General features: G+C 36.4%; 1 protein-coding gene across 3 annotated transcripts in view; it reads left to right on the top strand.

The window, feature by feature from the left end:
* LOC127445926 (membrane-associated guanylate kinase, WW and PDZ domain-containing protein 3-like) overlaps window positions 1-10,378 on the top strand; it is a 191,530-nt gene extending 181,152 nt beyond the window's left edge. The window contains exons 16-22 of one of the 3 annotated variants that reach the window (XM_051706431.1): window positions 238-435; window positions 871-961; window positions 1,131-1,236; window positions 3,149-3,286; window positions 3,972-4,107; window positions 4,235-4,324; window positions 6,426-6,534. In XM_051706431.1, coding sequence (XP_051562391.1) covers window positions 238-435; window positions 871-961; window positions 1,131-1,236; window positions 3,149-3,286; window positions 3,972-4,107; window positions 4,235-4,287 — 722 coding nt within the window. In that variant the 3' untranslated portion in view covers window positions 4,288-4,324; window positions 6,426-6,534. Of the gene's footprint in view, window positions 1-237; window positions 436-870; window positions 962-1,130; window positions 1,237-3,148; window positions 3,287-3,971; window positions 4,108-4,234; window positions 4,325-6,425 lie in introns of all 3 variants that reach the window. The other 2 variants (XM_051706429.1, XM_051706430.1) reach the window with 2 other exon arrangements.
* The last annotated feature ends 2,385 nt before the right edge of the window (window positions 10,379-12,763 follow it).

The following is a 12,763-nucleotide window of genomic DNA, read 5'->3' on the forward strand; positions in this document are numbered from 1 at the left end:
TGACAAATAGACTCATTATTTACACAAAGATTTGATATTGTGGCTGTCCAACAAACCACATTATCAGTCAGGGCGATAATTGACCCTTTGCTAAGCCCCACTTCAAAATGGTTACTGCCCAATCCTACCTTAGCAACTGATACTTCAACAAAATTGTATAGAAAGGGGAGTTTAGCGAAGAGTACACAACATAAAACACACCAAACCGTGTCAGTGCTGCTAAGTTATTTGTATAAGTGTGCATTGCAGTGATCCCTCACAAGATCGGACGTATAATCGAGGGCAGTCCGACGGATCGCTGCGGTTTGCTGAATGTGGGCGACCGCATTTGTGCTGTGAACGGTCAGTCCATCATAGAGCTCTCGCACAACGAGATTGTTCAATTTATCAAAGATGCTGGAAACTCAGTCACACTCACCGTGGTTCCTGAGGAGGGTGAGTTAAATAATGAAATATACATGCTGTGATTTGACACACTAGGGAAATAATGTAGCTTCAAATGAAATGCTAATAACCACAGTGAAATTTGATACCAATTATTCACACGTTCTAATCAAATACTTTGTAAGGGTCACTTTATTATACACCAATTATTACCCTAGTTTAAATGCAAAGCATGAAAATGCGCAGTTATTTTTTTGTGTTTAATATATATTAGATCATGTGTATGAATGCATGAACAAAAATATGTTAATTATTAGAGGCTACCTTACATTTCTCTCTCATTGAATATTTTACAGATATTTAACAGATAATACATTAGAGAAGGACAATGGGTCACAAATGCTGTTTTGTGTTGACTTTAATGCCTGACATTTTTTTTTTTATTCTACATGACTTTATTTAAATCTCTTTTAATTGGCTGTGTAGAGTACAAAGGCCCGCCCTCGGGAGCCAGCTCAGCCAAACAAAGTCCAGCACCACAGCACAAGATTCTGAAATCCACTACACAGGATGAGAGGTGCAGTCTACTATTACCTTTATTTAAATCGGTCTGAAAATTGGTCATACTTGTATTCTGAAATGTCTGTGGGTAGTCAAATTCTACAACCATAGATAAGTCCAAATTAAGCTTTAATAACTTATGGAGGGCTTCTGCCATGCTTATGGTTTATACTGTATGTGTGCAGGTATGTTTTGGATATGGATGAGATCAGGGATGAGCTTGCATGGATGGAGTATAAATCTCTTCCCATGACTGAGCAGGGAACACTGTGTGTCACCAACTCCAAACAGGCAAGAGTCAGACTTTACATCACACACTGTACCTAAATGACACAATTTTTTGAGACGGGGTAATTGATTACTATAACAAATTTGGTCTACATTAAATCGTTTGTACATGAGTTGGAGGACAACATTTACACCACAATGATAAATAATTTACAGATAGACTCCAGCCCACACAGTATTGGGTCCTTAATCATCTGCATTTAGTCAGAGTGTTCCTGCTTCGAGAGTTTGCATCCAGCCTGACAGCCCATCAATTATTTAATAAGTAATAACATTCAAATAACAGCGCTTTTTTTTGTTTTTTGTTAAAACACCTGAAAAAAAAAACATGTTATTTAGACTATATTGTACGACATGAAGGCATACTGTAAATGAAAACATTAACTTGCCATCTGCACAAATCTGCTGAAGCTACTGTATCCCACATCTTTTCCTTTGCTAATCAATCCTTCTATAATATATTCTGAGGGTTGTACAGCACTTTGTAATTCTTAACCTCCACAATCAGTCAGGTCTCTTCCATTGTTGAGGCCATGCAAATCCGAATGAGGTAAATTGTTGCTTCAACAAAAACGGCAGTCATGTCATGTGCATGTTTATGTTTATCAGTGAACTTGGTCGTATCGGTTAATGTAGTAAAGCCCATACATCCCTATACATAAACAGGCAATAGCAATGCGGTTTATTTATTAATTCTTAATAATTTATTAATCTGTTAATTTGTGTTAGTTTGTATGCAGATTGTAGTGTATTGTAGGTTCGGCTTAAATCATTTTCAGTTGCTTTTGGTTATTTTCTATAATCTCCTGATAATTTTTTATTTTACACCCAGCGCTGCTGAGTCCAGTGTGACCACGAGGCAAAATAGGCTCAATGCCGAAACTATCTGCTCGCTCACTGCCGCGTCTGGGACACTTCTTCGATGTGTCACCTTGCGACTCATGTAAATGGTGTCATCTATCAATATGGGTGCCGAAACAAAAACACGCTGCTCACGGAGGATGTGTGATCCCGGCATTTGGATGTCTGTGTGAACAGCTCTCTTGAGGTCATTCCACAGCATCTTTATTGGGTTAAGGTCTGGGCTTTCACTGGGCCGCTCCAAAAGGTGGATTTTCTTTTTTTTTAAGACATTCTGTAGAGGATTTACTTTGATGTTTAGTGTCATTGTCCTGCTGCATCACCCAACTCCTACTGAGCTTCAGTTGGTGCACAGCCACCCTGATATTATCCTGTAGGATATCTTGATAAACTTGGGAATTAATTTTTCCCTCGATGATGGCAAGCGGTCCAGGCCCCGAAGCAGCAAAGCAGTCCCAAATCATGATGCTCCCTACTTCACAGTTGGGATGATGTTTTCATGCTGGTGTTCGGTGCCCTTTTTACGCCATACGTAGTGCTGCATGTTCTTCCCAAGCAATTCAACCTTAGTTTCATCAGTCCACAAAACATTTTCCCAATAGCGATGTGGAGTGTCAAGGTGGTCTTTGGCAAACTTCAGGCATGCAGCAATATTTTTTTTGTGAAACAACAGCTTCCTTCATGGTGTCCTGCCATGGACACCATGCGTGTGTAATGTTTTCCATATAGTAGACTCATGAACAGAGCTGTTAACCAGTTCCAATGATTCATTCATGTTTTAGCTTTCACCCTAGAGTTCTTTTTTTATCTCATTTAGCAGTCTGCTGTGTGCCCATTGAGTCATCTTGGCTGGGCGGCCACTTCTAGGGAGAGTAGCCACAGTACTAAATCGATTTGTCTAATTGTGAACAGATGAATATTTAATCTCTTTAAGATAACTTTGTAACCCTTTCCAGCTGTTTGCAAAGCAAAAATTCTTGATCATATGTCTTTTGAATAGTGATCTCAAAATGTTAACAATTTTTTTTACAAGAATACACTTTTTCCTACATAGGGCTGTATAGCAGTTGAGTTGGAGCGTGGTTCTCGTGGTTTTGGCTTCAGTCTGAGAGGTGGAACAGAGTATAACATGGGCCTTTACATACTGCGACTGGCTGAAGACGGCCCTGCACTACAGGATGGCAGGATACACGTCAGTACAACACCACACTTTTTATTAACTCACACACCGGATCTGTGTTCAGGCCCCGACAGAATCTGCAGATATTTTTGTTTTATCATCTTCACTGAATTTGGGGGGAAATCTGCAGGATGGATTTAACCCAAGAACGCATAAGTGACTTTACCCGCATAAAATGCATACGTAGTGGTGGTGATGCAATCTTCTTTATAATTTAGAAAGTATCCTAGTACTTACAGTTTTAGTCTTTTTTGTGTGCCAAAAACAGTCATAATTTAGTGTGACCATTTTCCATTTCACTTAGAATTAAAAGGGCCATTTAACATGTTAACATTTAACTTTCATCTTAAAAAATCAAGAAATATTCGATATTACATAAAAACTTCCCATTAGTGATCAACTGATATGGGTTTTTTCAGTGGTAGATGTTGATTCCAATATCTGGTGAACAAGATGGCCCGTGGCTGATATAATAAAGATATACATTTAATTTAAATTAAATGGCAAGTATCAGCCTATATCGATAATCCCAAAATTGTTAAATATTGTCTGATTAATCAGTCTCACCAATAGTCTTGTCTACCACTTTCCAGGAACTAAATCATTACTTTAATGGCCTGTATGAACTTGTGACCATATCACCCAAATTATTTAAAAAATTGTATAGCAATAATGTTTCCCATACATTTTTCCTCAGGTAGGAGATCAGGTAGTGGAGATCAATGGGGAACAGACACAAGGCATCAGTCACACTAGAGCCATTGAGCTCATCCAGGCTGGAGGAAACAAAGTGCTACTATTACTGCGACCACAAGCCCTCTTATCTGAAAACAGTGAGTTATGATATACAGACACTTCATCAAAAACACATCAAGAAGACCACAGGTTTGCTTGCTAACTTCAATATCTTTCTTTCTTTCTTTGTTTCTTTCTTTCTTTCTCTCTCGCTCTCCTGTACAGGTTGTGTAAGCTCTTCTGCAGTGTGCTACTACCCCCAGGAGCACCATCACTAACAGCCTGTTTTCCTTCTGGTCATCTTTTCTTTCTTTGGTAATTGGACTTTCTCTGTGCTCTTCTTGCTCTTTACAAACTATAGACTTCTTTGCTGTTTTGTGCAAGTCTGCAGATTTAATGAAAAATTACTTTGCAATCACAAAAGCCTAAAAAAAGGGTTGGCTTGCAATTACACAAAACAAAAATAGTTTGATCAATACTATGGGCAGCGCTTGGGGTGGGCTGTCAGAGCTTAAGCCCTGAATGTTTTCAGTAAAGCTCTGAATGTTTTTGTCATCTTGTAGTGATGTCAAAAATAGCAGTGCTGCGGTAAATATATAAATATATTTAAATATTAAGTCATATACAAATTAATGATACCGGTAAATACCAACTCAATTCAGTTCACTGTCTTGTTGGTGGCTGCTTTCCAGCACTTATGCGTATGTGCACATATGCAAGAGGAGTGCTCGCGATTCACAATTGCGTTTGTGCGTGAATGGTCAAAATACCTGTCTTGGACTGTTATTAATATTGGAAACTGTTTTGAGTTGCAGTATGTACCAAATATTTAGATATATAACCCTGAAAACAAAGAGTAGTATATACAGATGTGCCAAACGTCACAAGCCAGAACATTTGCGAATTTTGCAAAACTCTTTTTATTAAGACAAAGTGCCATGAACCTGGCAAATTTGGCAAATCTAACAATTTTTCCTCTATTAGCCTTTTTACAGACTGCTATCTTCTAAACTATCTTAAAACACACACCAAATCAATAATAGGCTATTGACCTGTCAGTTGTATACAATGTGTGTTGAACAACGGAAAGCCGAAAGGGAGAAAAAAAAAAATGTTTTTTCAATCATGTTTTGAAATACAGATCTTTGAGCGTGTCTGAGACTAAGACAAAAGTTAGTGTGACCTTTAAACTTTGGTTTCAGTAATATTTAAAGACGTACTATATAAATAAAATCTCACAGATGTAACATTTAAACTTTTATTAAAAAATGATATTTCATCTAAAGATGGCCCCATATACACTCACTGAGCAATTTTTAAGGAACACCTGAACACCTACTTATTCATGCGATTATCTAATCAGCCAATCATGTGGCTGCAGTGCAATGCATAAAATCATGCAGATACAGGTCAGGATTAAATGTTAAAATTAATGTTCACATCAACCATCAGAATGGGGAAAAAATGTGATCTCAGTGATTTCGACTGTGGCATGATTGTTGGTGCCAGACGGGCTGGTTTGAGTATTTCTGTAACTGCTGATCTCCTGGGATTTTCATGCACCATAGTCTCTAGAATTTATTCAGAATGGTGCCAAAAACAAATAGCATCCAGTGAGCGTCAGTTCTGCGGATGGAAACGCCTTGTTGATGAGAGAGGTCAACGGAGAATGGCCAGACTGGTTCGAGGTGACAGAAAGGCTACAGTAACTCAGAAAACCACTCTGTACAATTGTATTAAGAAGAATAGCATCTCAAAATGCACAACATGTCGAACCTTGAGGCGGATGGGATTCAACAGCAGAAGACCACGTCAGACACTTTATTAGGACCGTAGTGTTCCTAATAAAGTGCTCAGTGAGTGTATATCCAAAGAGGTCTGGGCTAAACCCAGAATGTCCACTGACTCTAGAACTGTCCCTGATCAATACATGAAACTAGAGTAAAAAAACATGAATATTTTCTTAGGTATTCTGATTTTCAAAGTTCAAACTCATACTTACACTATATATAAAAAAAAACTATACACTATATATGCAATGGACATGAATGATACCTCAAATCATGCAACCTCTTAAACAGAGAGGTGTGATATTACTTAAAAAAAATTAAACAAGCAAAAAAAGTCATTTATACTTGGCTCGAGTCATATCTAGGGTTTGGTTTGACTTGGGCCTGTAAGCAACCACCCAGAACACCTTAGCAACCACCTAGCAATGCCCTAGCAACCACCCATAACATCTTAGCAACTGCTAAGCAACACGCTAAAAACCACTCAGAACATTGTGCCTGCATCTTTTGCATAGACTCAAAAAAACTTTTTTTTTACAAAATGTAAAAATCCAGTTTAACTAATTATAGTGTTTTTATGCAAGATTGTGCAAAAAATGTAGATCTGAAAGTCTTTTTTCCCATAGGTTCTCAAGGAGATATTATCCATCCTGACCCACAGGGATCCAACACTTCTAAAATTCCCCGCAAGTCTACTCTCTTTCATCCATCATCACCGTCAGTGAAGAAGAGAACATCAGACCTGTCAAGCTCAATTGCCCGTTCTCATGCCTCCTTAGATCTTGCTCACCAGGATCCACGCCCTGAAGACAGCACCGTGGAGAAGCTTGCCAAACCACGAAAACCCAGCTCTTCCAACGCCTCAAAGCAGTGCCGCATCAAGAGTCGGTCTGCAGAGAATCTCCTTGATCTTGGAGATACAAAGAAATCCAAAAGCCCACACAAAGACAAAGCTCACAGCTACAAAGAAAACATGCAGTTAAGCTCTCAGGACTCCAACAAAAATAGGAAGTCCAACCAACATAGTCACTCAGTCAGTCCCAAGAAGTCCAAGTCTGAAGGACAGGAAGTGGTAATTAGCGATGGGCTCGGAAGGAAAGACGAACATCCTAAAAAGGGGACGCCAAGGGTGGACCAGATGAAAAGTGACACCGAGAAGATGAAAAAACAGGAATCTAGAGGATGGAAGCAAATTTATACTGGAGATGACAAGGAGAGGTCGAGGAAGAGCGAGGGAGTGGATAAAGCGATTGAGCCAAAATGGGAGGCAGAACTGAAAAACACCAAAAGGACAGAAACAATAAAAGATAGAGAGCAATTAAATAATGGCACCCACTTATCAAGAAGAGAGGTAGAGAAGAGGAGTAAACAAACAAAGGATAAAAGATCTTCGAGGGATCCAAAAGAGGAAAACAACAAGAAAATGATGAACGGGATAGTAGACAGGAAAGAAAACAAAAGAATAGGAAGTGAGAGTGATGGCAGGAAAGGTGACATTGTCACTGATACGGCCCCAATCCCCAACAGGGCAAGTCTAGCCTTCGACAGCTTGATCCCACTAAACGATGGCCTTTGGAAGATACCTAGCTACGCTCGCATTCTTACTCGTGAGGAAGTGATGCGAGATGTTCACGAGTAGCTTCTTCTTGTCGATGCTTGGGCATTGAAGTTCTGAGGCCTGAAACACACTCTACGCAAATACATAATTCTAGCAATTCAAAGCTCGTTTTTACGTATCGTTGCGTTCTGAAATGTGTCACAATGCAAAACATTGCATTCTCAGTGAGAACAATTTGAGGAATGTTACCACCATAGTGTGTTTAACGCTTGCAGTGTGTTGACAAATTCTTCGCGTCTGAATTTGCGTACTTGCGCAGAGTGTGTGTCTGGCATTACACCCTTTTTTCCCCAAGGAGGTCTTCCTTCCAGGTATTGATTAGGCTCGCTCCTGCTAGCTTCGTCAGGTAACCAGCTGAGCACAAACACATTCATGCTCTTAAGAATTCACACTCTAATACTTTATTTATGTTTGTATTCTGCAATCACACTGATATACAAATAAACCGGTTCAGTCACAACATGTTGACATGAAGCTTCATCCAAGCTGCCTTTTATGCAGTTCTAGAGATCATTGCTTATAAACTTAATAGACTTGGACAATTTTGACAGGCAATTTCTACGGCTTTGTGGCCAAAGGCATGGAGCTTCGTTTTGTCTGGACAGCCTCTTTCAATTTTCTTCATGCCAACTGACATTAAACAACATGAGGACTCTCTAAACACATCAGGATGCAATTATTCCTTATGCAATTTAAGGGAACATTCCCCATCAATCACCAAAACATCAGTGCAAGTTTATATTTCAGTCACAAAAGCAAGTCCTTACTTATTTTATTTTTTTTTCTGCATGCAAACTAGAACACAACAATTTGTTGCATGCCTTTTAGACCCGCCCAGTTTGTCTTATGTTTCCAAGCTTTGTAAATAAGAACTATCTTCACAATTGGGGGCTTTACCAGGGACTTTTCAAGACTGTTCACTTTCTTCCCTATCGTTGATTCCTTGATCTCCAAATATTATAATTGCAAATGACCAGACACTTGTGCTTTATTATACCAAGAACATTATCAAATGTTTATTTATTGAAAACATGTACAGTATATGAATATAGACACATGTAGCTCTATGAAATTGTGACATTTATTTAGGTTTAGAGATACAGGCTCATGCAAAGCACCGTGGAAGTTTTACCTTGTAGCAACTGTTTTGACTTACCACAAAAATAATGGTACATGCAAATGTATTTTTGAATAGTCTATCAAAACAGATTTCATATTTTATTTATATATACAGTATATACTGTATCAGTGTCCAGCTTGCTCAAGGCTGAGGCAAGCAGTGCTAGAAAATTAACCCATCAGTTATGAGATGCTATACTGTACTACTTTATATTGGTCAAGAACATATCTGGGTCGTTTTTCATCCCAAAATCAGGAGAAATAAATAATAGATTACATTTGAAAAATGCCATTCTCAATACTGTAATGTGAAAAAAAAGTTGATTATAAATTAAATTGTAATAATTTATACATCATAGTATTTGTTGTACTGCCTATAGTTAATAATGATTTAAATAAAAATTATTGTATTACAGATTTTTTTTTTTTTTTTACTATAATAGAGTAAAAATGAACTGTATTGCAGTAATGAAAATCTATTGCTAATCATTACTGATAATAATGTGAATTCCATACAAACTCAAAAGTAAAACATCCAGATGCATGCGGTAATGAGAATTTTGGGAAAACTGTGCTTAATTGTAATTAAACGATATTGCAATGCAATATACAGTATACGTATGTGTGTGTGTGGGGTGGGGGGGGCAGGTTTAAGTGGTTTACGAGGACTTGTTTTTAGGTTACAAACTGGTAATTACAAGGGTATTATGCTATAAATGTGGTTTATGAGGACATTTCTAGTGTCTCCATAATTCAAATCGCTTAAAAAAACATACTAAACAATGTTTTATTGAAAATGTAAAAATGCAGAACGTTTTTTTTGTGAGGATTAGGTTTAGGGGTAGGGTTAGGGGATAGAATCTATAGTTTGTACAGTATAAAAATCATTATGTCTGTGGAGAGTCCTCGTAATGATAGTTGCACCAACGTGTGTGTGTGCGTGTGTGTGTGTGTGTGTAATTTACTTTCCTTTATTTTTTTATTTTTTTTTATTTTGAGGTGAAATATGACCTGAACATGTTTTTTGTTTTTGTAATTCACCCAAATGATTCCCAGTTTAAAAATATGAATAAGAGGAGGACAAATTTAAAATAGGAATATTGTGGATAAAATTTTCTATCAGTATGATGATCAACTAATTTTGTCCATGCTTGCTAATGACACATGATAGTCAGTTGTGGGTAGTATCTGAAAGGGCTGATTTATTGGTGATTACGGTTTTGAGATCTAAAATGTGCCCAAGATTAACTTGTAAGGTCTGAACTCTATTGGAAATTACATGATTTTAAATACCAAAGGACGAGTGGCCATTCCATGTTGTGTATAAATTGTTTTAATGATAATGACCTCGGGGTATGATATCTATTTAAAAGCTGTGTAGCACAGCTTGAATATAAATGATGAATACTCAAACACATCAAATTACTAAGATAATTTTATTGTTTACAATAAGTTGTGATGGTGTTACAGTGATTTGTGCATATGACATACTTCAAAGATAAAGCTTGATTTCATATATATTTAATTTGGACAAAATGTTACAAAAATGTAATATAAGCAATGTTAGCATCATCTGCTGTACATAATTTGCTCATATCAGTCATCCATATTTAAAAGTGAGGCCTAGATTCACTTTAGAACCATGGTCTCAATATAATGTGGTCTGATTCATGTAAATGATTAAATACTGTACAGCACCTTTATAAAAAAAAAAAAAACTTGACTGAGTGCTCTCTCTCAAAGAAAGAATATAGATCTGTAAATTTGTTCTGTTATTTTTCTAAGTAATTATTTAAGTGGGTTGGAAATATTTAAAGACGGTGGAAATAAAATAAAATAATGTCCTGATGTACTGTTCTAGTAATGTTTATGGGAAATCAAATTATGAGAGTTTTATCAAAAATTCATTGTGTTTTTATATTATTTAAGGGTCACTTATTGCTAATTCATTTTTAATGTTTAGTGATGTTCTTGTACTCATTTGAACTTTATAAGGAATTAGAATAATTATGTTATCAAAGTATGTGCATATTATCCCAATCATTTCTATATTTAACATTAGCTTAATTTAAATTTTAATTAAGGTCATTTTCTGCCAAGTTTTGAAGAGAATAGGCAGAATGACTAAAAACGAACGGGTGCACACAGCTGAAAAGATAAGCTAAAAATGATAAAGACTTGAACAATGTTTAACTAATTGAATTATTTAAGAGGACTAGAAGCTTAATAATTTTAGAAATGCAGTGACTGTGACCATGGCAGTGATTAGACCAGCCGAAGTCATCTCCACAAGGATGTCTTATCATGGTACAGTATGTCAAACCTACAGCATTGTCTGGCTTGTCAAAAAGAACAAAATGCAGACTACTTTAAATTGCTTACAGTATAAAAATATGCCAGTCTAAGCTGAATTTGTTCTGCTGAGTTAAGCAGAACATTGCTGTATCATTTCCTGATTGCTCAGCGATGTGTTCTGAGTACCATGAAGAGTGGATGACATATGTAGTGCAGATAACTGCATTGCAAACCTTGGAAGCAGTGCTGAGGATGGATAGAAATACATTATGTTTGACATGTGTAATATAATAGGTTTTCTTAACATATAATCCTTAATATTTCCAGTTGCCTTATAAGTATTTGGGATGTCGCCACCAGGTGTCACTAGGTAACACTATACTGTGTATATTATGGTTCTATTTATTAACAATAGTAAACACATTAGGTATGTCATTGCATTAGATATCCATATATCTGACCAAGTAGCATTTCTTTTAAAGAAAGTTAGATATAGGCCTACTGTTCAAAATGAAGACCAAAAAGGTTTTATGACATTTTCTTGTTGTCAAATGTTAGTGGAACATGTGAACTTGTGGGGAACTGACTGTATAAATATACTAAAATTCATCTTGGGACCAGATGGTTAAAAAGAAATTGCAAAATGGCTCTGAAAATTGCGTTAAGGGTCAGCATCAACACTTTCATTTAATGCAATGACATCCATACATTTTAAAAAAATTCAACTTCAATTTTGTCAGATGAACTACATTTTAAAAGTTGATTGAACTATCTAATGTAGAAAAAGTTGAAATTACTTTAAACAGTAAATACAGTCAACTTTTATGCCATTTAAGTCAGAGCAACTTAAAATTTTAAACGGTGAGCACATACTGTACAATGTCAAGTTTGACGGTGAAGGTAGAATTTACAGCATGCTCAGTTTGATCACAGATGCTCAGTCCTGAAGAGGCTATTTGTGGCAGAATATGTTATTATACTAAGAATAAGAATAAGGTCTATTAAGCTGGACCAAATACTTGGTACTTTGTTGGGGCTGACACATGATCTTATTTAGAAATTTAGATCTACTTAATAAAGAATATCTTTTTATATTAAGAATAACAAAAACTATTGTCAGCTGTACTTAACAAGTACAAGTTTATTGAACTTATATCTACTTGTAGAAATCATTATTATTTTAAGGTTGCTGAGTGGATATTATTGTATTAGTAACTTATTGTAGTACTTCAACTTGAATTAAGTTGGTACAACTAATTTGCCTGAAGTTGAGTAAACTCAAAAATGCTTTGCAACTTGTTGTGTTACTTTTTGAAGTTTACTAAACGTTTATATATTTTATGAATGCTTGATACTGCTAATGACAATTCTAGAATTTCATTCAGTTGGGATCTTGATTACTGTCAACAATCCGAGGAGAAAAGACAGACCACCCTTATGCAAGTTAGTCTGAAAATGGAGTAAATTAAATATTATCACTCTGTTCAAGTCTGGAGAAAAAGGGTGGGGTACGTGTTTTTAAGATATGCACTGAGAGAGCACATATCTGAATCCGTTTTAACATGTCTGAACTGTTTGAAATACTTTTGGATTTGACCTTATAAGATTGATGTAATCTCACTGCTAAATGCAATGAACTTATATACAGCTCTACTTTTCTAGTTCAGTGTTATTTATTCAACTTTGATCTTTCTCGAACTTCTCAATAGTGAAATTGTCTAAAAACAGGCTCCTCCTCATACAGTCACCTGTTGCACATAAACAATATTTGTTCCAAACAATACAATTACTTAAAGGGACAGTTCAGAAAAAAATCTCTTATCATTTACTAATCCTCATGCCATCACAGATGTGTGACTTTATTTCTTCCGCAGAACACAAACGAAGATTTTTAGAAGAATATCTCAGCTCTGTAGGTCCTTACAATGCAAG

This window comes from Myxocyprinus asiaticus, chromosome 9, assembly GCF_019703515.2.
Source record: "Myxocyprinus asiaticus isolate MX2 ecotype Aquarium Trade chromosome 9, UBuf_Myxa_2, whole genome shotgun sequence".
NCBI classification, from domain to species: Eukaryota; Metazoa; Chordata; class Actinopteri; order Cypriniformes; family Catostomidae; genus Myxocyprinus; species Myxocyprinus asiaticus.